Source organism: Nerophis lumbriciformis, linkage group LG12, assembly GCF_033978685.3.
Source record: "Nerophis lumbriciformis linkage group LG12, RoL_Nlum_v2.1, whole genome shotgun sequence".
Lineage (NCBI taxonomy): Eukaryota > Metazoa > Chordata > Actinopteri > Syngnathiformes > Syngnathidae > Nerophis > Nerophis lumbriciformis.
Genome location: NC_084559.2, coordinates 32,444,876 through 32,471,024, shown reverse-complemented (window position 1 = coordinate 32,471,024; position 26,149 = coordinate 32,444,876). Strand labels below are relative to the sequence as shown.

Sequence of the window (26,149 nt, the reverse complement as noted above, 5' to 3'; positions counted from 1 at the left end):
AACCTCGTAAGGTCTGTCCGCCGTGACGTCATCATCGTGTCCACGCAACGACACGACGAATGACACGAAGGAGAAAGCGTGCGCGACGAGAGCGAGCATCACAGCAATGGAGGCTGAAGGCAGCGACGCGGATGCAAGGGTGGAGCCAGATGTCGACGTCGATACCACGGTGGTATCGGTACCGGTTCAGTGCGCGCGATATTTTTCATCTCTCTTCTATGTTTAGTATCAGAAATATCTGTGTTTTGTGTGGAGTAGTTCAAGTAATATTGTCATGTATTGTGCATAAAGACACAGGGACGTATTTGATAATGAGAGCCAATAGAAATGTTTGCTTTATTTTCTTCACATAATTGTAATATAATGTAATAAAATAGTACTTTAGTTTGTTGGTATTTTTTGGTCCTAAATATAGTTAAACACTTTCCAAATAAGTGTTGATTTGTTTTGGTTGTTTTTTTCTCTCTATACTGCGATTGTTCTTGTAGCAGCTGACGGAAGCAACATGAATATTGATATATAATTTCATAGTTGGTGAGAATAAATAAATACAATGCATAAATATAAGTTCATATTGTACACATAAAGTGATTAAAAAGGTATTTCCTTGGGTTAATTCATGCATGTTTATGTTAACTTTTTTTCTGTTACAAACCCATGTAAATTGAGAGGGGAATATATTTTTTGTTCCGGTTTGGTCACGTTGTTGGGGGGGATAATTAATATGTGACAGAATCAAGGAAGCAGCACGAGACAACACGTGTTTGATGTGGAAGACGTTAATGGAGTCTCGGATTGAAAATAAACTTTATTCCCTTGGAGTTTATGAAACCAATGAGGTATGATTATTTCTGATATGTATGTGAAATCAATGTGCTTTTCTTTTTTGGATGTCGGACTAATTGTAAGTTCTGCTTGCTTATTTGATTAGTTCTGACTAGGGTTGGGCGATATTGCCTTTTTTTAATATCGCGATATTTTAAGGCCATATCACGATACACGATATATATCTCGATATTTTTGCCTTAGCCTTGAATGAACACTTGATGCATATAATCACAGCAGTATGATGATTCTACGTGTCTACATTAAAACATTATTCTTCATACTGCATTAATATATGCTACTTTTAAACTTTCATGCAGAGAAGGAAATCACAACTAAAAAAAATCACTATTTTTTTCATACGGTGTTGATCTGGAAATGTTTGCCTCGGCATTTTGATGGTGCGGACGTGTGGCACCGAACAGAGATATTAACGTGCGGAGTAAGCCCTCTTCCTTGTCTAGCGGGTAACTTTTCAAATGATGTTACATATTAGCAGTGTAGCCGAGTGTCCTGGGTTCGCCTATACAGTGTACTTATCTAATAAAATAATAAACGGGAGACATTACAGGAGGTTCGGTAGCCACCACTTCTTTAATGTCAACATCACACACCTCCTTCCACAACCACACACACCCTACGGCAACAACTCTGGAGGGACAAAACTCCTCCTCCTTACCTAACACACTCCGGTAACTTGGGACACCCTGAACTGTTTGTTACAGCAGTAATGCTACTTTTAATAGCGACGCTTTTGCCCCACACTTGACAAATTACGGTTGTCTGTTCGACATATTCCCACTTGAAGCCAAACCACCACCAGACGATGGACCCCCTGCTGGTTTTTGGGGGAATTAATTATTCCTCCATTTGTTACCAGATTCGCACCTTCTTTCTCTTGTATTAGCGCTCGCACCACTTCGCTAGCATCACAGCTAACGTTAGCCATGCTGCTACCTCTCTGCTTGGGGAGGGCGTATACGTATGTGACGTATGACGTGACAGTATGTGACGTGTGTAAGAAGGTGCGCTTGCTGTCTGTGAGAAGGAGAGACTGGAAAGAGGAGGAAGAGCCTGTAGTTTAATGCCCGCAGCAAAGAGCAACTGCGTGGGATTGTATACTCGATATCACGATATAGTCATTTTCTATATTGCACAGAGACAAACTATCGCGTATATCGATATATCGCCCAGCCCTAGTTCTGACTGCATTATATTTGGCATCGTTGGTAACGTGAAGAAGACGTTGCTAAAGTAAATGTCTGTGAGAAAAACAAACGACTTGACACTTGATTAAGACCTCGGAGGGAGTAACAGTTCTCTTTTCACCAAGTACCACCTCAGAAAAAACTTGGCTCTCCAAGTACCACCATGATGACCGACATTACAAAAATTGTGCAATGTGCAATGAACATAAGCACCGAGCACTTTATATTGTCGAATGTCTCCGTAAGTGTTGCCATTTAATATACTACCCTTCCTGTTTTTAGCCCTGCTTTGTTTTAAAGTCTGTGTTTTGTGATTAATTTGTATTCCTTAAGAAGCAATAATGTAACACAATGCTCAAGATACATTTCTTAAACAAGACAATAGAGTTGAATTACCCTGACCTGATTAAAATACAGTAGCATAGTAGGGCTAAGTATTCATAAAAAGAAGGCAGATGTTTTATTTAACAAGTATATTTAATATTCACGGCAACTAGTGTACCATTACCCACAGTTTGAACAGTAATACTGTGTTTGAATATAGGAAAATAAAACACTACTTTAATCAAGTGATACTCTGGCGTACCACAGTTTGAGAATCCCTGTTGTGTGGCGTTGTATTCCAGTGTTTCCATTGTTGGGCCGCAAAAAAATAACCGTTTCTCAGCTGTGGTCCGTACAGTCCTCAGCAGTACTCAGTTGCAATACACTTTTACACCACTTGTGGCAGTCATGACAATTTCAAACAAACAACAGTCTGGGGCTAAAGTCAAAGATACGTTTATTAAGCGCAAAAAAATATGACTTAAGTGGTGAAGCTGTATTTTTTTTTGCACTTAAAATGTATTGACAGCTTAGTTAAGAATATAATAATATTTTTGTTATTATTTATTAATTTAGTTTGGATTCATATATGTTAGCACTGAATGCAAATTTATTTTTCATCAGTTCTTATGAGTCCCTTCTTTTGCAGTATATTTGATTAGCGCTTAGTTTTCTAATCAGCCTGAGCCAAGCCTTGATATTAAAATGTTTGAATTAGACATGCTTTCATATCCTTTGACTAGGTGTGTCCTGCTAAACTGTAAGTAGGTTAGACATATCTATTGAATAACAGCAAAATCAAGGGTAAGATTACTAATTCAGTGTTAATATTTAAGTGGGACCTGGGTCCCTCTGTAGTGAAAAAGTTGGACCCCAGTTTTATTCTGAATATACTTGAGATAAAAAAACGGAATTTAGTACCCGAGATCCCAGATTTATCCCAAAAAATACCACCTGGTATGTACATGATAGTGTGATTTAAATAGAGTGGGTTATGAATATCATATGTTAATAGATAATAGAAACATAAAATCAATTGTGATAAAATGTAGGAAAAAGGACAGCAAACCAAACCAATAACAACACAGTTCAGCGCAAGTGGGTTCCTGTGTGCAAGTTCCTTGAGCATGTGTATATCGATATCGACAAATTACTGTACCACACACTGGAGATCCATCCAAATACATGTACAGTATTTACTGATAGAAATTGTATCATGGGTAGTATCAATATTGGATTGATACTAGCAAAGTAAGATCTACATTGTGCGGTTCTCTTTCATGTTTATTTTCACAAATTAAAAAATTTGGTAGCAAATAGCCAAAGTATTTGAATGAGAGCCAATAATGGTTTTCCCTTTTATTTAATTATTAGGCACTATTGACTTTATTACTGAAATTATTTACATTTACACACTTTGTTTAAAAAATAAAAATAGATAAAATACAGTAATGATATACAGATACTTAATCATATGAAATTAAAGGGGATAAGGGAAAAATGATGGTATATTGTTATATTATCTTATCTGTTTGTAATTATATACGGTATTGTTGAATTGTTCACGGATTACAGCAGAATAATAAAATAATCCAATAAACTTGAACAATTTCAGGTAAAAGGTCTTGGTGTTAAAATTGGTATTGGCAATACTACCCCTGTTTATAGCCATTGGTATCAGATCGATACTAATATATCAAAATCATCTTCGTTGTCAAAAATGTGTTTTATGAAGAATATTATTAGTGCAAAAGAGAGAGAAAAGTGAAAACTGTGGGATGAAGGTTTTAAAACACTTGATTTACTGGTGTTGAACAAACAAGATATCTAACTACATAATATAATAACACAAAATGCATCAAAGAATCAGCCCTTTTGGATATATTTCTGTGAGGCATCAAATCTCTCCTTTTTATGATGCATTGCAGTTATACAACACTCCACACTCAACAGTAATATTTATTGTCAATACATCAAAGCTGTTGCATACAGCTTTTGTATTGTACCTTATGGGATTGTAGGTTTCCATAAAAAAGAATACACTCAGAATACTATATTTATTATCTGCGTCAGATAGCCGTGGTGTATGGACTATGGTGTGTTGCCTTAGCCAGGAAGTACTCTTTGCCATTGAGTGGAATTTGCCAGTCTTTTCTTTAATTTAGCCTACTGTTACGCTTTGGTGTGTGTGTTGCTGGTCTGGATTCCAGGATGCAGAGACGGCAGGCGAAGTGCCGGTAGAAATGTATTTAACGACAAAAGCAAAAATATTGCAGTAGGGAAGTGCACAAAGCAAACTAAACAGTTACAAGAAGCACAGGGAAAGCCATGCAACATGGAGCTACAAAGCACGGCAAAGCAAAGTGGAAACAAAAATAAGACAGGAAATAAAACAAAATACCATAAACTAATAATAACTGTCATAAGACAACATGACACCTAAATCACACCAGCTGTTTGATTGTACCATAAATCTTGATTGTGATTTTTGTGTGTGTGCTGAAAAAATTCAGTTCAAATCCAGTTTGGCTTATTTATTTTGATTCTAAATCGATTCATCATTTTCAAAAATCGACTCAATTAACACTTTTTTTTTTTTTGTAGAATACATTTTTAAAATACGTTTTTTGAGCCATCTCCAGCTTACTCGCTGGGTGTGTACGTCATAAGTCAGCAGCCCAGACGACCTTTGGTAACCTGTAACCTTTTTTGAAAAGGTTTTATTATAATTTTTACACCAAATTATATATTGCAAGAATCTGTTTAATGGGAAATGTGTTGCCTCGAGAATCCTTTCTGAGTCAAAACATCACCGCAAGAATCAGAATCGAGTCGACTTGTGAGTTGTTGTCAAACTTACATTCCTTGTAGTTTATCATTAAATTTGAAGGATGTAAAATTGCTAATTCTAATTAGTAGCTTGTCTATGGCAAATCCAATGTAAATTCGCATCGAGCTAGCGCATTTTGAAAAGTGGAGCCTTACTGTACTGTACCTGCTTTGTTGGCATGGAAACTTGTAACATTACCCACAGGCAGTCTGGCTGAATCTGAGCGCTTGACTGCTTGTTTACCCCCCAAGTGCTTCAGCCGGTAACAAATGTATTGAAATATGGCACCGTTAGATTGTATAAGAATTGGTACCCGGTAGTACCAACGGAATTCGGTCGGTACCTATGAACGTACCGAATTCGGTACCCACTCCTACTTTAATCCGATTAAAATTTGCATCGTGTTTAATCACAAGCTTTACATAGTTAATGTGGAATTCATCGCTTCCTGTTTCTCCAACAAATATTAAACATTGCGTCAGCAGCCATACATTACTTTTAAGTTTACAGGCAGGTGTCTCAGCTGCAGATCTACAAAGGATGTCAAATATTTCTTACAGTAAACCACCACACAAGTAAGGCCTCCATCCCGTTTCTCATCTGTGAAATGTCAAAGAGCAATTGAGAATAGATGGAAAGGTCAAGCTCCTTGGGGCTATATCCTTCGAGAATTACTCAGCAAGTATGATACATGGCCTTTTACCTTCACTCTGTATACAACTTGCGTGTGCACACTATTACTCAACATGTTGATTTTACTATACAGAAAAGCAGTATGAGATATGGACATCATATAAAACAGCTTTTTCAGATATTACTGTTTTACTAGAATATGTTAAAACACTTTTAATTCTGCTTTGTCATCACATTTTTATCATTGCTGTAATTGTTAGTAATACCGGGCTATACCTGTATTACATAATATACTGAATCGCCATGTTGTGTGCACTCATACACTTTTTAAATTACAGTGTTAACATATACATATATATATATATATATATATACATACATACACACATATATATATATATATATATATATATATATATATATATATATATATATATATATATATACGTAAATTATGCTTTTCAATCTATTCATTTAATTAAATATCAATACATTTCCTACAACCATACAATATAGATTCCAGTCATCAATATTCCAAGGTTTGTTTTTTTTGTTTGTTTGTTTTAGCATATTTTGAGTGTAATACAAACAATTTAATAAAAAAAACAAAACAAGTAAAAACAAAGGTTTTGACAAAGAATTGTTCTAAGCAGAGCTGTCCCTCCGTTCACGCGCTGTGCGTAGGGCGCCATCCGTGTGGGGCCCCGTTTTGTGCAAAGAAGCGCAGGTAAAAACGTCAACTAATGAATGAGCGGGAATAGGAAATTGTACCACAAATGTAGTCCTAGTCTCTTCCTGCTCTGTCACTTATAAGGTATAACGGCAAATTTCCCTGATTGTTTACATTGGTCCCCTGTGGCGCGCGTCGTTAGGCCGCAAATATATCAGTTTTAATTATGTTAGTTTTGCATTAATTTTGCACTAAAAAACATCATATAAATATTGTATTATAATAATATTTATTACAAGTTATTTCCTGTTAATCAGTCTTAGTGAAAAAAGGCATCAAGTTAAATTCAAGTTTGACTGAAAAAGTATAAAAATCGTATCACAAAAATACAAAAGTGTGAACATTTTTTGTTTTTAAATACAATTCCTGCCATAGGGCCTCAATTTAGCCAGGGGTGGCATGGCTTTTAATACATATGTTCGCCCCTTTATCCAGAACCTCACCAAAACAATTGTAACGGCTTCTCCATTTTTCAGTGTTCCATCCCTGTATATTTGCTGGAGAGTAATCCCCTTTAATTAGACTTTTTCACACTACTGTTCAATTTCTCCATCCTGTCACAATTTTTTTTTTCTACAGTTTGTCCTAATTAGGTGTCACAGGGGAGCAGGAGCCTATCCCTATCCCCTGACATGGACATTGAGAGGTGAGGTACCTGACCCTGGACTGGTCAGCACAGATAAAACATTGGCCTGACTGGATTGGGATTGGCTCTATTTTTCCCAGCAGGCAGTATAGAAAATGGATGGACGTGATGAAACAAGGTGCTTCTGAATACCCAATTACATTTGAGAAAATGTTTTTTTTTTCCTTTCTGGTCCACACATTCGGCGTCAAGCTGTGTTGGAAGAAGAGCAGCAGCCTTTTGAGCAACATCTCTTTTATGTGTATGCTGTTGTATACTTCAATAGACACAAAGCAGCTTTGATCAATGTCGACTAGCTACAAGCTCAATGGTGGATCATATGGTGCAAACTATTTTATACTCGTGTTTACGTTCCTACCTGTCCTCCTTGCAGTGATAGAGCCTGCTTTGGTCCCCACTAAAACAAGGCTGTCATGTGCAATGTGTTATATGTTGCAAATTACTGGAGCTTGTTAGAACGTGACACTAGCTCACTGTAATATTGATCTCGATGAATTGGATTGACCCAAGTATAAAACAACCCCTCTTTTTTAGAAAACATATTTTAAAATCCAATCACTATTGTCTTAAAAGTATGCCTTTGAGATACTATATTCGAGCGTGTGTGAGTGACAGGAAGACAAGCTCTAACTCGAGATGTCGTTTTTGCGGCACTTGCGTGTATTAGAGATGCGCGGATAGGCAATTATTTCATCCGCAACCGCATGACAAAAGTCGTCAACCATCCGCATCCACCCGAATTAACATTTAATCAATACCGCACCCGCCCGCATCCGCCCGTTGTTATATATCTAATATAGACGATGCAAGGCATTAGTGAGGTTATAAAGCTTTTGCCTGTTAAAGAAAGGAGACTGATCCAATGCAGCAATCATCTGGGAGCCGCGCTGAGCGCACCTCCAAGCGCGTGGAGGTGCGATGTCCCTCGCACCTGCGGCGGCTCCACCCGGGCTCGCGCCCGAGGCTTCAGCGCGCACCGCGACACCGGCGACGGCCGGGTATTGGCCCGACGCTCCAGCGCCATCCATTTTCAGGGCTAGTTGATTCGGCAGGTGGGTTGTTACACACTCCTTAGCAGGTTCCGACTTCCATGGCCACCGTCCTGCTGTCTATATCAACCAACACCTTTTCTGGGGTATGATGAGCGTCGGCATCGGGCGCTTTAACCCGGCGTTCGGTTCATCCCGCAGCGCCAGTTCTGCTTGCCCCACCCCTTTCGTGAGCGCAATGCGCGCGGAGTGACCCCTGTTACGCGCCCCCGGCAACGGGGGTGGCGGGCAGGTAAGCTGCTTACCTGCTGCACGTGACGCCGGCCGCGGCGAAGGCGGACTAGGCGGGGTGTCGTGCGGTGGGCGCGGTGGTGACCCTGGACGTGCGTCGGGCCCTTCTCGCGGATCACCTCAGCTACGGCTCCCGTTGGGGCCCTCTCGGAGGAAGGGGCCTCGGTCCCGGACCCCGGCGAGGCGTCCCTTCTCCGCTCCGTAAAAGTGTCCATGTCTTTTTTTTTTCTTCTTCTGTTGTGGCATATGCTGCAGGTGCCTGCTCGTTTTTCGTATGTGGGTAACAACATTTAACTATGTATATATATTTCCGAATTGGTTTAACTGCCACCCGCCTGAATCTATTTAAAATCTATTTTTTTTTTATTTCAACCGCCCGACTCGACCCGCGGATAAAATCTAATTTTTTTTTTATTTCAACCGCCCGAACCGCGGATAATCCGCGGACTCCGCGGTTGTGTCCGCAAACCGCGCATCTCTAGCGTGTATACATTTTTAAAGGCGGAATATAAGTCGGTTAAGGGGGGAAATACAGTGAATTGCTTTTTTTAAGGTATTCCTAGCCACCTCCTGCTACGTCTCTGAGAGGAAAAAAATGGCAACTTTCCATTTGTGTCGATGCGTTAATTCTGGTCTTTTGTACCGTATTCACCCAAAAATAAAACAACCCCTCTTTTCCAAGAGCTGTTTTTAGAAAAATATATTTTAGGACAAAATGAAAGAGTTAAAAAAATCCTGTTTTTAATTTCCAGTCACTATTAAACACCATTATCATAAACAAAGGCCCAACCTTTGGGACACTATTATGGAGCGTGTTGCGACAAGGTCTCTCCAGGCCACCGGTGTGGGTGCATGTGTGAGTCACAGGAAGAAAACCTCTGATTTAATAGTTTACACATCTTTAAGGCCAGAATATAAATCGGCTCGTGGGAAAATGCTGTCATATATTTGGGTGATTATGATAACACAGTCACTCTTCCAAATATTATTTTTTTGTAATTAAGTGGTAACTTTTAAAAATAGCCCAATTTTGTGTGAAAAAGCACATGAATGACAGGGCTCTTCATTCGAAATGTTACTACAAACTTATTCCCAGCCACTTCCTGCTCTGTCACTGATAAAAACAGGATTTAAAAACAATGCTTAAATAAAAGTACTTGTTTTGAAAGGTAGTGGTGCTGGGTTCAAATCCTGGACCGTGTTGAGTTTGAAAGATTTATAAAATTATGTTTTAATAATGTTTAAACTGTCATTTAGCAGAAAAAAGATAACAAATATTTAACAATTTATTTACCATTAATTAGTTTTTGTACTAAATATGCATCAAATTCAATTCAAGTTTGATTAAAAACAGGATAAAAATAGTTTCATAAAAAATAAAAAAAAACTGGGAAAAATTTAGGGGGGGGGGGCTGCATATAAATTCTTGCTTTGGGCCCCAATTTAGCCAGGGGCGGCCATGCTTGTGACACTAATGGGGACCAGCAGTGTATGCAATGGATGTATGGATGAAAGATGACTGCTGTATATCACAGGAATGAAAAAGAGTAAAGACACAAGCTATAATTCGTACTATAATTAGGTCAGACATTTACAAATACTGAAAGCTTAAAACTCACACAGCCATGGTCACTTTTCTCATCACAGTACTCACTGGATTAAAAAAGAATGTCGTAAAGCGCTCGTAGATGCAGATTATGAACGAAAAAAAACAATGTTGAGTGTCTTCAGTTATAGAGCAAAAACACTGTCTGGAGAGGCACAATATCGATACAACATTTTTGTAAATACACTGACATATTTAGGCAGATTAAGGCAAAAGAGGCTATTTAAAGTCAACTGAAGCTATTTTTTAAGATGTTTTAAACAGTCTAGTTGCACAGTCATCTTATCTCTACATCTCCACCAAATTGCCCTTAGGATCAGTAAAGTTATTACGTTTACAGCCTCATCACTTTAACATAACAATAAAAAAAAGTGTTAAAATCGTATTACAGAACATTCAAGGGTTGGCAGGTGTTTTTGTTTAAGCAAGCTGGCGTAGGAATCCGACACTGACTGTATTACAAAGAACTATATCATAAAAACTACTGTTAAAAAAAGGAAACCCACACAAATTGTGTGTTTAAACTAGGTTGTGTCCCACTTCCGATACAACTTTTTCACTTCTGATACGATAACAACATGGGAGCCTTGACTATTGGCCAATACTGCTCAAATCACAATCTATTATTTTGTAGTGTGGAATGTTAGAAAAGGTTTGAACCAGTGAAATGACTCAAACAGAAAACAATAGTAGATATGAAAAACAATGACCTATTTCTCATTAACTGTCTGGAATGGACTTATGCTGTCTTTGAGTTGAAATGGAGTATTTTTTTTTTGGCAACATGCATTAATTAAGATAAGTTCATGACGCAGTAGATTGAATAATGCGGACCCATTTGTTACTGGATACTTTCTAGTGCGCTTTTGCCTTGGAGACTTTGTATGTGTAAGTAATATGCAAATATAATTATGTGATGCTTGTTTATATTGACAGAGGACAATATTGTTCAATTAAGGACCCATATAACATATGTTTAGCTTGTGTGGTATTGTGTGCTTAGCTGTTGTGTAGCTGCTAGCTCCAGGTAGCCTATAGCCTACCATGATTACAATTTGTAAATGACTTTACGAAAATATAAGAAAAGACAGACCTGGTGTGTTTATTGGAGGACATTTTGATGTTAACTGGCTGTCCAGCTTTGCACAAACAAGCTGCAGGACTGCTTGTATCGCGGCACCGATATCATAGATTTTAGAAGCAAGCCGATATAGTTTTTAATATTTGTCTTTTTGCTAAAATCGGACCACTTTCAATATCGGTTTGGGACACCCCTTATTTAAACAGGCACCCAAAGTAAAACCTTGTCTTAATCCTAAGAAATTACACAAGGAACAAAATTCCTTGTATAGAATTTAGCTGAACATGATATTATAATACTTTGAGTACTATGTTCCCATGCCATAGAGACACTGCTGTTATCTCCCCTGACATGATGGCAGTGTGAAACATACACCAGTGGAAGAGTTAGTGTGGAGATGTTTAGTAAGTAGGCTAATGTGCAAAGATGAACACATGCAGGTGTGAGTATTCATATTGCTGCGCTTCACTACCCTCAATGTTGAATTCCGAATTGTCCACAGAGGAAGTCAAACTTGGTGAGTGAGAAAAAGCAGCCCGTTTGAGCTGCAAACAGTCGTAATGTCACAGACAAAACTCGAAAGAAAGAAAGAAAGGAGAGACAAGTGTGTTTTTACTGTCTGCTGTTAGTTACGGAACGGTGGCCATGTTGAGGCTGTTGGCATGGATGTCTGGTATGGTTCTCTCTGGCCGCAGACACACTGCCAGCCTCTGTCAGGTACAGAAGTCAAACCATCGACAAGATGCAATGAATGATTGACTTTACCAAACTTTTTTTTTTTTTGTATCCACTGACCTGCTTCAGAGAACCTGGCGTCCACACCAGCTTATAAACCATGTAGATGGGGATCCACATGAAGGATGACAAGCCAATGAGGTATCCGACTGTGATGCTCCAGTCCGGGTACTTGTAGTCGAACAAGGTGAGATGAGGTGCTTTGACGAGCGAGCTCACTATGATGTACTAAAAATGGAGGGCAAACATAACACGGTTATGCTGTTTGTAAATAATCAGCCCCTTTTCAGGATTTCGCTGGCTTTTTCATGTGATTGTCGTATCCGAAAATGTCTGAATTTGCGCCAGCCTTTTCAGAAAGTTGGAGCAAAGATTTAAGGCTTTTTATGAATTTGTTATCAGTATTTTAAGTGTTCCTTGTAATCTCAAAAATCACAGGATTACAACAAGAAAATTGGATAACAAATACTTTGTGTTGCAGTGCATGGTTTACAGGCTACGGGGTGGAGCCACCTTGGCGCACACCTTATACAAGCTGCTGTTTTGAGGCATGTTAAAAAAAAAATAATGCACTTTGTGAATTCAATAATAAATATGGCAGTGCCATGTTGGCACTTTCTTCCATAATTTGAGTTGAAGTTGTTCTCTTATTTTGGAAAACCTTGTTACATTGTTTAATGCATCCAGCAGGGCATCACAACAAAATTAGGCCTAATAATGTGTTAATTCCACGACCGTATATATCGGTATCATTTGATATCGGAATCGGTAATTGAGAGTTGGACAATATCGGATATCGGCAAAAAAGCCATTGTCGGACATCTCTACCCACAATGCAACAAAACACTACAGGTTGGACCATATGATGCAATGGGTGTGCAGTAAATGAAGGTCTCCATCGTGACAGCCGCTCTGACACGCAAAAACTTCATTTTAATAGGGCGGTCTGCACCACTTTTGCACTTGTTATCAATTGTGCACAAAGTCTGAGTAGTACACCCAATTCTATAGCTTGCGCACGCTATTTAGCGCGTTATTTGGTGTCTCAATAGATTAAGCCCAATATTCATACTAAAGACAAATTGCGTGACAAAAACGTGAATTTGTATTTGTGGTTGTTTTGTTATTGTGGGTATTGCCTGGACTGAAAACATGACACAGGAAAGTGGTAAAAAAAAATGTGTAAGATGTTGTGTTTGACATATTGCTGACACTTGCACCACTCTAAGAGATCCTGATAACTTGTATCATAATTTGGGCAGTGGTTTTCAAAGTACTGAGGCGCTAAGAAAATGGACAGCAGCTCCACAAAAATAAATACATTTTTAATTATGTTTGAGCAGAAAACAGTTTTTGCAGGCTACCGGTATTTACTCTATCATCTGAGGGGGAGCTCATTATGCAACATTTTGGAAACACAAATCCTGTTCCAGTCTGTGTTGGTTGGGAACCCCAAGATGCAGAGAGGGCAGATAGAGCGCAGGAAAAATGTATTTAAAGCACCAGTAGAGTGGAACACATGTTGCTTCTATATTGGAGCTATTGTCATATAAAGAATGTCTGATGTATGACACCGAAAGACTTCCAAAGTTTGCGAATAAATAATATATCAGAATAGTATTAATCTCACGGAGATACCCGAGCCATTTTGAGGGTTAATGAGGAGGCATTAGAAACCACACATTCCTTTCCCATTAACAACAATACTAATAAAGCAGACTTTGTGAGAGCCAACAGCAATAACTTTGGGACAAATGATGATCCAGAACCTTATATTTTTTGAGCCTGAACACAAAGAGCATGAGCAATAAGTTTTAGAAGCCGAGTGTTAAACGTTTAACACTAGCATCCGCAGCATTGCTAGGTGCTAAAAATACAAACTAACCATAATAAAAGAAACACTTCCTGTATTATTTCCACTCTAGTTGGGATGCCGACCAACGGGAGGGACGCTCACATAATCTTGTTTAAATGATGATTCAATCGCAATCCTCACAAAGGGTTAAAAAAAAGTTGCCTCAACAAGTATCTTTTTGAGACAAAGCAGAAGCAGCCATCAGCTCAGTGTGTCAACAATAGCGGCGTAAGCTGGCATTAGCTAACTACTATCAATGCGCCTTTAAAATAGGCTGTCTGCATTGGTGTTGATTAGAGATGTCCGATAATATCGGACTGCCGATATTATCGGACTGCCGATATTATCGGCCGATAAATGCTTTATAATGTAATATCGGAAATTATCGGTATCGGTTTCAAAATGATCGGTATCTGTTTCAAAAAGTAAAATGTATGACTTTTTAAAACGCCGCTGTGTACACGGACGTAGGGAGAAGTACAGAGCGCCAATAAACCTTAAAGGCACTGCCTTTCCGTGCCGGCCCAATCACATATGTAAGGCTTTTCACACACACGCGAATGTGAGGCATACTTGATCAACAGCCATACAGGTCACACTGAGGGTGGCCGTATAAATAAACAACTTTAACACTGTTACAAATATGCGCCACACTGTAACCCACACCAAACAAGAGTGACAAACATATTTCGGGAGATCATCCGCACCGTAACACAACATAAACACAACAGAACAAATACCCTTTGCAGCAGTAACTCTTCTGGGACAATACAATATACACCCCCCCCCCCCCCCCCCCAAACCTCACCCGCCTCAACCTCCTCATGTCCCAAATTCCAAGCTGCTGTTTTGAGGCATGTTAAAAAAAATAATGCACTTTGTACTTCAATAATAAATATGGCAGTGCCATGTTGGCATTTTTTTCCATAACTTGAGTTGATTTATTTTGGAAAACCTTGTTACATTGTTTAATGCATCCAGCGGGGCATCACAACAAAATTGAGCATAATAACGTGTTAATTCCATGACTGTATATATCGGTATCGGTTGATATCGGTATCGGTAATTAAGAGTTGGACAATTTTGGAATATCGGATATCGGCAAAAAAGCCATTATCGGACATCTCTGGTGTTTATAAAAACAATATCGCTCAGATTTGGTTAATTTTCAGTTCACGACATGTAAATGGAGTATTGTTAGCGCTTTCTGGAGTTTTTTTAGAGAACGTATAATGGGTGACCCGTGATCTTTTGACTCAACTGTTGGCTATTTATTTACGATTTCGAATGCAAAAAAAAAAGCCAAGCTTAAGTGTTCTTGACTTACATGAGGTTTGTGAATGATAAACAGCACATCTCCTGACAGTTTTTGCATATTTCTAGTATGACTGATCTGATAATATGGTCAGAGTGCAGAAGCATTACTACAGTGATGTAGTATCTACAGAAATTGCCGAAGATATTTGGAACATAATTTTTTTTAATGACTGACTGAATTTGTGGCATTTTGTGACGTTTAGACAATATTTTCATATACTTTGCGGATTGTAAATACAATTGGATATGGTTTGTTGGATACAATGAAACACACATAAGCTGTAAAGTCAACTTGTTTTTCCACTCTATTGGTACTTTACTGACAAAAATAAAGAAGTAGTGCAGCAGGGAAGTGCTATGGCCAACTAAAGCAAATGATCCAATAAGAAGCATCCTTATTGGCAACAAAGGACAGCTGTGTGAAGTGAATTATATTTATATAGCGCTTTTCTCTAGTGACTCAAAGCGCTTGACATAGTGAAACCCAATATCTAAGTTACATTTAAACCAGTGTGGGTGGCACTGGGAGCAGGTGGGTAAAGTGTCTTGCCCAAGGACACAACAGCAGTGACTAGGATGGCGGAAGCGGGGATCGAACCTGCAACCCTCAAGTTGCTGGCACGGCCGCTCTACCAACCGAGCTATACCGCCCCGTGTCTTGATTGCCAATGAGTGACAGATGAGGGAGCCAGTGCTCATGCTGCAGTCCATTCACCTTGGAAGTTGGAAGTCGGAGCTCGAAATGACGTCACAGCCGAGTTGTGAGTCTTCCAGTTACTAGGTCGAAAATCAGGATGGCCACATCCGCGAAAGCTATTTTAAGCCTTCAAACCCGGAGGAAACCACTTATGGGAAAATATGGTGGTTCAAGAGAAAACACAGACGCTATTGCTACCGACGTACATACGTATACCACATGAAATAAATGTAGTTTACACTACAGAGTCGTTACCATATATAAACGTACGACAATACATTGTCAAAGGTTGATTTACTGAGACAAAAACTAATCAAAAGTGATAATATAGAAGCGGATATCATTGTTTACAACCAGAGCAGCCATCTTTGAAAGGAACTCGGGGGTGGTGAGTATGCTCCGACTTTCTCAGTCGGAAATCCGAACTCGGAAATTCCGACTTCACAGTACAAATAGAACGCACCATTAGACGCACTATTAGACCAGAGTAGTGGTGGCAAATGGAGGCAAACAGGAAATGGAACGAAAAATAAGGAAATAATACAAATTTCAAGAAACATATCATGACTGTCATGTGAGATCACGACAAATCCATCTGATTCCTTTAATTATGAATTTAAAACACTGGATGCATATGTACATACTGAGAAAGGATTATCTTTCCAAAATGTAAAAAATAAGTGAAAAGTTTGATATTTCTTGACGCAATTTTGTATTATATGTATCTTAGCACTCTTTTCGTTCACCAAAAATAAAAAAGTAAAAAGGCAGTCTACCTTTAAATATGGCCAGAGTAAGAATAACAAGAATTTGCCTAAAACACAGATTAAGGGAATATGTACCGGAACTTCATATTATCATTTGTTGCATTTTTACATTTTGGCATGAATTGTATTAGTCAAATAATCAGTAATAGTCATGACTTCTTACCGCGAGAAAGGCTGGACTGATCACAACCCAGCACACCTTCCAAAAGAGTCCTGGGGCTTTGCCCAGCATGGCCTGAACGTCATTGCTGAACCTGTTGATACCTAAAAGCAACACAAGCGATGTAAGACAAAGTCTATTACCGTAATAGTCAGTCATCCATTCATTTTCTGCCAATTACTGGAGCTTATCACAGTTGACTGGACTAAACAGTAACTAAGCGTGAATTGATCCCATTCTGGTTTTAGTGTACCACTACGCCAGAGGTATCCAAAGTGCGGCCCGCAGCTAGGTTTTTATTGGCCCGCGACACATTCTATAGACAAACTAAACAGGTCCCAAATTAGAACAAAGAACTATGAAAAATTAAACGGGACCAAAATGGCTGACAACCTGAGCGTCTTACTGTATAACAGACCTGGGCATTCTGCGGCCCGCGGGCCACATCCGGCCCTTTGTACGTCCCTGTCCGGCCCGCGTGAGGCCAATCATAAATTACAAAATAAATTTTAAAAAGTATCTATCTCGAGTGTGCAATACAACGGTGCTGCTTTTGTCTTGAAAAGCGTTATTTGTATTACTTCCGTGTGGACGTATGCTCGTGCGCGATTGTGAGTGAATGTGAACAGCTGCAATCACAAATTACAAAATAAATTTAAAAAAACATCTATGTCGTGCGCGCAATACAATTGTGCTGCCTTTATTTTGAAAAGTGTTATTTATGGGCGTATGTCCGTGTGTAACCTGTGAGTAAAGGTGCACAGCGACAAGTGATGCCCGGTTATCCCCGAGACGCTAAAAAAAGAAAAGTTGATGACGAATGGCGTGTTTTCAACAAGACATGGACTGCCAAGTATTTCTTTACAGAAATTAAAAGTAAAGCCGTGTGCTTAATTTGTGTGTTTAAAGAATATAGTGTAACGACCTGCTGAAGTTGATGTTGTGTTCTTGAGTTGCGGAAATGAGGAGTGAGGATAGACGTGCATGTGGAAGGAACGAGATAAGTTGAGCTGTGTTAGTATAGGTTGCTCAATAAAAGTTTAAAAAGAGCGTCAGACTTGGTGTGCACTTCTTCTGGACGCTACAATTGGTGTCAGAAGTAAAACTTTGCGCATACTGCCGCTGCTTGTGTGAGCATACTGCGCTGCTTGTGTGCTCAGCCTGCTACGTCATCGGGAGGTACGTGCCACGATGTTTCCTGGCGACTTTGTCAAGATTGAACGAGGGGGAGGACATTGAGTGGGGACTTAAGGTGCCGGCAGCGACTGCAGATGTCTGTGTGAATCCCGGACGTGAGGAGCTCGCCGCAAAGAGAGAGAGAGAGAGAGGGTGGAAGGAGAGAGGCAGCGTCGACAGGTGCAACGCACGCTGCTTGGCATGGGGGAATTCCGCCCTCAATGAAGACTCCTAGGTTTGATGGCAAGGCGAACTGGGAGGCATTTCATCCCACTTCTGACACCAATTGTAGCGTCCAGAAGAAGTGCACACCAAGTCTGACGCTCTTTTTAAAATTTTATTGAGCAACCTATACTAACACAGCTCAACTTATCTCGTTCTTTCCACACGCACGTCTATCCTCACTCCTCATTTCCGCAACAGCAATGCTTCCTCCTTCTTCGCCAATCACCTTACAGGCGTGCTACGTTCACAACAAAGAGGATGCAGGATAAAGTGACAGAAATTGAAATTTTTGCATTGTATTAAACATCAGGAAGTGTTGTGTAAGAAAGTGTTAAAAATAAAACCATCAAAAGCCATCTGCTTTTGTATAAAGATAAGTTAGGTTAAATGAAAATATTATTATTATTATTATTTATCTTACGGTATTTCAAAATTACTTTGAGCAAAATGTAATTGAAATATTGTCGGTGTGGCCCTCCAGCAGTGCTCGGGTTGCTCATGCGGCCCCCGGTAAAAATGAATTGCCCACCCCTGCTGTATAAGGTCTTTGATGATTTCCATGTGTCCTGACATGATATGTTTTTTGAGTGTATTAAAGCTCTCAAAAGCGTTTCAGTTGACGGTATAATAGCGATAATAGTAAATACAAGCTTACTTTAGAGCCAGTTAACATAAATACAAATAAAATCATTATTAAAAATAATCATGAATTATTTTATAGCTTTGTTATCTATAACACAATGCTAAGATGTAGAAGTTGTTTTCAAATGTTAGCATCTCTATGTTCACCTACATTGTTTTGGTTTGAGTATTTTTCATATACAAAATGTATAAAAGTGGCCCTCGCATCCTTTAATGTTTCTCTATGTGGCCCTCGCTGGAAAATGTTTGGACACCTCTGCACTACGCTAAGACTAATAGTGCTGTCAATTCTCAATACTGCAATAACAAAAAACAATACTGATAAATAGCTATGTTTACCATAGAACCAGGAAACTGCAATAACCTCAAGGAATCCCACGGCAATGATGGAGCTTCCGACTCCGAACTCCTCCAGCAGCTTCACCACGTATGCACCACCCTACCATTCATCCATCATTAGTCACCCTTATTTGTCTAAGCAGCAACCACTGCAAAATTAATAGGAAGTCGTCCAAAATAAAAACAAATCAAATAAACCTACATTAGTGAGAGTACTCAAAGAACCCAGAAAGCAGACCACCACCAAGCAAAGGACAAAAAGTTCACGTCTTTGAGAGAAATGATCAGGATATTCATCTAACACCGCCGTGATGATCGCCTCCAGCCCACCGAACTGAAAAAAATAGAGAGGAATTGTTGTTAGGGCGTCCCATTAAGTGTGTTATCAATCACAATACAGTATATGCATTTTTAATCTGTTTGCGATTTGTTCAAACACCTTATGTGTGGAGAAAAAATGTGTACTGGAACAATTCAAAGTCTAACATAATCCGTTCCATGATTGTCTTTCAAATTGATCTAATTTTAAAACTATTCTTCCCGCAGGAAATAATAATAATTTTATTCTGACCTCACACATCATAAAACATGTTGGGTTTTTTTTAACAGTACAGTCCAGGTTTTAAGAACAACATAATAAAAAGAAGTGCTGTCAAAGAATTTTTTTAAATCAGATTAATCCCACTTTTGAATTGTGTTTAATTTGAATTAACCCCACTTGCCTGCACTAACTTAAAAAAACCCAACAATATTTCGACGCACCTGCAATTTTGTAGTCAGAATGTCATACAGGGTCATTTTTTAAATGTTTTACATATAGGCACGTCTTTTGTTTGCGCAAAATTTTATATCAAATTTATGTAAATTGCCATCAGGAATTATTTGGAAGTGAAATTTGCTATGAGTCATCTTTGCACTGCCACATTAACTGATCCCTGACCATATAACAACCCACGCCACCTTTTGGGTAACCATCCGCGGTTAAGGTGAAGGAGTATGTATAGGAGTGTAAATTGTGCGATTAATCTGCATTGATACATGATTAATGCAATAATTTTCTGTGATGAATCACATGAGTTAATGCATTCAATTTGACAGCCCTAATACAAAGTATTTAATCACATGCAATAAAACTAAAACAAAGTAGAGCTACTCATGTTTGAATACATCTTAAGCTTTGTGGTTGCTTTGTTGGTATAAACTGCATCTGGACATGTGCAAACTTGCACATAGGGCCTGATCTACTAAAGGTTTGCATGTCCTAAAACATGTGCAAACTTGATAGCACACGTAAAGCTGATCTACTACACGTGTGTGAAGTGCATTGTGTCTGCTAAGTGAGCATAATTTAGCGTCTTTGTCTTGATGAATATGCAGAATATATACTGATTATCAAAATGCCCACAATACTGGGAGAGAAGATGCAAATATAATATATAGAAAACGCGCAATGTAATATCTCAACTCTCATAAACGTTTTGCGAGCCCTATTTTGCATCTTTATTTTTAGCACGTCTGAAAAGTACATGCAAACTGATATAGTTACGCACGCGGCTGTGTGAAATATATATTTGGACGTATTTGGACTGTCAAAATTTTTAAAAACATGTTAAGACATATCGTCTATTCAGCAATATAATTTTATAATTTTATAGCTGCATGCTGGGTGATTTAAGATTAAAACAAATTCAAATTATGCATTTTGGTGTCCTGAAGGTTGTTTTTTTTTAAAGGTGTTTGTTTTTTTCACATAGGATATGTGATATTAACATATCTCCTGTATGAAAAAAACTTCTTGAAGTATACATTTTTTTGCGCCTTGAGCATAGTAAGTTCAGCCTCTCCCATGAGCGCATCTGCAGCGCACAAAAATACGTGTATTTTATTGTGGATGCAGGACTGCTTCTAAAATGCCCATAAAAAGTGGTACATATCTGCTGCTTGATTGAAAACATAGTAAAACGCCACAGCTGGTAATATCACTAATATGATAATATGAATGTGCAGTAAATGATTGTCTCCATGGTGAAAGCCATGTAGTACACACAAAAACCTCATTTAAATAAGGTGGTCTGTACCAGTTATGAATAGCACGTGCAATGTTAGTAGATCGCACTCAACACGGCAACTAATACACACTTAGTACATGCTATTTTAGACATTAGGCACGCTGTTTAGCGCGTGGTATTTGGATCTTAGTAGGTCATACTGTATTTAAAGACATATCTATGTGTTTGTATTCGTTATTAGTATCAACATTTGAGCCTTCTCCAGCCTTTTCACTTTGTTCTGTTTTCTCATTTTTTTAAATGTATTTTATTTCAACAATGTGCTACGGGTCCATTAAAAAAAGAACTGCGTTCAGTAACACTTTGCCTTCCTGGTGAAATAATAAACCAGTAGTGTTCAAAATGTTGCCAAACGACAGACGGGTTTCTCTAAATTGTGTTTTCTAAGCACTTTTAGAAGTGATAAAGGTTGGGTTTGCTTGCTTCTGGAGGTTTTCTGCACACTTCCCTGGGCTTGTGGTGGCGGATCCCCACTCTCACTCGCACAGTGAATACTTAAGTTACTGCTTGTATTTGATTCCCGAATAAATGCATGGGGTAAGGTACACCTCTCTATCATGTTTTAATGCTCGCTAATTATACCTGCAGTTTTGCTATACTGTCCTGTCACACTTCCATTATAATTTGTTTGTAAGTGAGGGCGAACCGGAAATGCTAATTCTGCATTTGTGACAGATTTCCACATATAAGTAAATATTTGGAAAACACTTGCTCGTTTTTGTGCAATGACAGCAAGCAAGTAAGTTTTTTTTCGGCGCTGACTCAGTGCTAAAATGCTGAGAATTGACGCGTGTTTTGTAGTATTCTGTATAACGTTCCTTCTAAGGTGTGCACCTGTGCAATTGCGCACCACAAATCTATGCCGCACACAAAACAAAATCTATTCTGAACTCTAAACAAAATAAACACATAACTATTTGTTCTGTAGGATTTTGCAATGCAACTCTGTGAGTGACAGGTGACAACAAGCGGCCACAACAGATAAAACAATGTTCATTGACACTGTTATTGTAACGTCTGTGGAGACGTTTAAAGAGGACAGGAATTCTATTGATCATTATATTGATCAAAACTGTTTATATTCGGCCGTAACCACACCAAAAATATTAGTAAAAAACTAGTCATTTACTGCCGTACAAACCAGGCCAAAACTTTGTCATCTGTTTTACCAACTAGAGCCGCTCAGTCTCTCTCACCTGCACCAACACACTCACTCATGGCAATATGCCGCTAATGCGTTTATGGCCACACAAAAAGTTGGACAACTCCAACACCACACCAAGTGTAAATGCAAGGTCGTTACACTATGACTCCTTAATCAGATTTGTGCTTATTCTACTGCCATGTATTAAGAATGTTAATTTTTGGATATTAATCATGAAATCATGTTACTAGATTACAGAAATGCTGATAAAAGGATACATTTTAAAGGAATGTACACTTTATCCCATGGTTACATCTCATTGTGCAACATGAGAAGGTTTTAAGGGGAACTAAATGTGATCTCTGAAAGAGGTACAAATTATTTCCAAAGTAGGACCCCCACCCAGGCATAGAATACTAGTACATAGCTCATGAAAAACAAGACTTTTTTGTTATTTTCATTGTAAGTGGGTCAAATCACTTATATTGGAAAGTAATCTCATGAAAATGGGACAGGCGTGGAGCTGGTATGGCCACAGTGTGCGTGTCTGATGTTGCTCACATGTGCTCCACTGAATGCTCTGGGAGTTTTTGTGTTTGCTCACTGCTCAGACAAATGAAAAGCTAGAGGAAACAATACATTTGTACTGATAATATAAAAAAAATAAAGTATTAATATATGTTTTGCATGTTGGTATTGAAGTATCTTATTTCTACATATGTGTGAGGATTTTTTTTTTCCCACATAATTTTGGTTAAACTTCAACTTCCGCTGTACTGAATGTTGTTCCACTTTCTATATCTATTGCTGTGCATTACATGTAAGACTTGATAGCACGTACTGTACTTCCAAATCATTATGTCTATTTCTTTTTGTCAGTTCATACCGTGCTGTCCAGTCCCAGAGTGATCATCATTACGAAAAAAATGATCGCAAAGAAGGTGGAACCCATCATGTTGGCGATGGCCTCGGGGTAGGTGATGAAGAGTAAACTGGGTCCTGAGAGCAATGAAAACACCGATAAGGATGGAGTTGAGTGGGAATATGGATGAGGACGTGCGTCTTGTGATCACCTTTATCTCGGGCCACATCCTCCACCTTCACTTGCCTCATCTCTGCCATGTAGCCCAGCACTGTAAAGATCACAAACCCTGACACGAAGCTGGTCAGACAGTTCACCAAACTGGTCACAATGGCGTCGCTAGAGAGGCAGACAGGAAACACAAAAAATGTACAGTATATGTAGGCTTTTTGTGGCCCTAAACGCGATTTTGTTTGAGTAGCCTACTGTATACCGTGTCACAGGCACTGTCTTTTGTTAAATTTGAAAATGTGTACACCTGCAGCCTACATATGTACAAAATAAAATTAGTCCAAAATTAGGTGGGTGGGGCTTATATTTAAGTGCATTCTGTAGTCCAGAACTTACGGTAATACTGTATTATTATTATTCCGCCCACTAAAACCTTGTCAAGTAAGACACACAGGTCTTTGGCCTTTTGTTTTTTTAGGTAACATTTTAAGGGAATCGGGTAAGTTTAATTTGTTTATTTTTTCAGTGTAATGTTTTGTCTTAGAATGTGTGATGGGCCAATAAAGAAACTAGCTGCTGGTCCCCGTCCCGCACTTTGGACACGTCTAATTTAGAGCTCATCAAATGTCACTGAGGGTCCCAATAATCACAGTGCTGCAGAATAACACAAATCATTTTTAACTAAAATTTTTAATAACTGATTTGTATTACATTCAGTGTTATACAGTATATCATAGCCGTCAGTTGAAATCGTTATCAAAAAGACAATAAAACTAAATGGATGAATAAAAGTGTATTTTTAATAATTCATTTTCTTCTTTATGTCCCAATTCGAAAATTACATCAGCAGATGTCTCATCAAAGATTTAAGCCAAGACTGTTCTTAGTTTTGGCCTGTGTCATTCACCATGAACTGTTTACTATATCAACTAATTAAATCAATCGAAAACTCATTATTTGTGGCTTTTAAATAATTTTTTTTGCTTACAGCTTGGCATGTTTATCCACCATTTCTTCTGCATTCAACTTCTCCTACTGGAAGAAAAATGTAATAGCCTCTCAACTTTTCCATTTCCATCCATCTGTGTGTGTGTTTATGTTTTGCTCTTTATTAGGCAAGGCCTCAAGTTATTTAGTGTGTTAAGATGGTGAGTGTTCAGTATAGACCAGGGGTGTTTAACTTTTTATTGAGAGCCACATCGCAGTTATGGCAGATATGAATATAAACGTATAATATGGAGGGGGAAAAATTAACAAATACATCTTTAAATAATGACTTAAATGTGTCATTATTAATTATCATTGGAATTAAATACATAAATGTGTTACTAAATGTGCAATTAATTTATTCAATGTAAACTTACGTTGAATCATTCAGTTCATAATTTATTTAATTATTTCACGATTTAATAATTTTAGATATACATTTTGTTAATAGGGCCTTTAATACTAACGTTATATCGTGATAATGCATGTTGACACATTCTAACTGTGTTTCGCAAATTTGACAGCGACAAGCGAATGTACTGTATTTTTGCTATCAGCTAACGTCTTTTACAGTGCAAAGCAACTTCTACTTCAGTAATCCTCACCTCCTTGGCAGCAAAAAAACTACCTCTATGTGTCTTACAAGTACCATATCATTGGAGGATGAGGAATAGCGAAACATACTACACGACACACCGTAAGAGGATATGCTAACCGCAAGCTGGAGCTCTTGAATATAAACGGAGGTGGGCGTATCGATACAAATATCGACAGTAACGATGCCAAATATAGTATGGTACAGTGGTTAGATCGATATTTTTTTACGATCAAACAATCTTTTGTTGTTTTTGTTATTGTTTACAAACTCAGGCAATAATTCCCTGTACACAAGAGGGCTCTAGGGGCAAACAACTAAGAATTTGAACTAGAGCTAATAGTAGGAAATCATTTTAATATTTAATTGATATTGTTACATGCTGTGTTTTTGTCTGATTATAATTGTGATAAAAAAATTACATTATTTAGTGATCTTGACATTTTTAAGAGTCAGTATCAGCTTTGGTATGACCAATACTTCCCTTGTAACTACTTGGTATTGGATCAATACCTAAACTTATAGTATTAAAGAAATACAAAATAATAAATGCTTATTACATTCGGACAGGGTTGTAGATAGAATCATGATACAACAGAAATCAAGTGGATTAATATACGCCGTGACAAAATAATACAACTGGAAATAAAGGAATATGTTACCACATATGTCAGCAACTAAATTAGGAGCCTTTGTAACCTGTTTTGAAATGGTTATATTATCATTTATAATAATAACAAATAATATATTGTGATATTAATTGTTATCGCAGGAGCATGCAATATATATCCCGATATGGATTTTAGGCCATTTTGCCCATCTCTATTATGTTGCAGAAGCAGTGTTTGGAAATGTGTATGATGTTCAAATTCACTTGCACCTTAAACAGTTATCAAAGGCAGTTACACACAATGTTCAGACAGTAATAAAAATGTGTGGATTTGTTGTTACACTATGTCATACGTTAAAAAATTGCCAGTTAAAATTCTTATAGTCAACAATTTAAGCCTACATTTAGATGAGTCATGTAATATAACAGTTTGTATAGACCTGGGATATTCAACTGGCGGCCTGGGGGCCAAATCTGGTTCGGGAATGACACCATACTTGAGAGACAAAAACTTTTAAAGAAAATTCCTACAAAACACTAAGAGTGCTCCTGTTGTATAGTGGACCACTGCAATCACTTTGGAAGATCCTAGCATTGACATTTTAACTTTGTTAGCAACACTGGGGTCCAAGCTT

General features: G+C 38.2%; 1 protein-coding gene and 1 long non-coding RNA gene across 2 annotated transcripts in view; one reads left to right on the top strand and one right to left on the bottom strand.

Moving 5' to 3' along the window:
* The first annotated feature begins 719 nt into the window (after nucleotides 1-719).
* LOC133623253 (uncharacterized) lies at nucleotides 720-24,225 on the top strand. Its single transcript, XR_009817864.1, has 3 exons — nucleotides 720-839; nucleotides 11,793-12,085; nucleotides 23,169-24,225. It is a non-coding gene; the product is annotated as an uncharacterized lncRNA (long non-coding RNA).
* slc6a4b (solute carrier family 6 member 4b) overlaps nucleotides 11,738-26,149 on the bottom strand; it is a 28,483-nt gene continuing 14,071 nt past the window's right edge. Inside the window, exons 7-13 of the mRNA XM_061986386.1 lie at nucleotides 23,363-23,490; nucleotides 23,176-23,288; nucleotides 19,279-19,410; nucleotides 19,077-19,176; nucleotides 16,698-16,798; nucleotides 11,959-12,126; nucleotides 11,738-11,873 (exon numbers count right to left, since the gene is read on the bottom strand). Coding sequence (XP_061842370.1) covers nucleotides 11,793-11,873; nucleotides 11,959-12,126; nucleotides 16,698-16,798; nucleotides 19,077-19,176; nucleotides 19,279-19,410; nucleotides 23,176-23,288; nucleotides 23,363-23,490 — 823 coding nt within the window. The 3' untranslated portion in view covers nucleotides 11,738-11,792. The remainder of the gene's footprint in view (nucleotides 11,874-11,958; nucleotides 12,127-16,697; nucleotides 16,799-19,076; nucleotides 19,177-19,278; nucleotides 19,411-23,175; nucleotides 23,289-23,362; nucleotides 23,491-26,149) is intronic.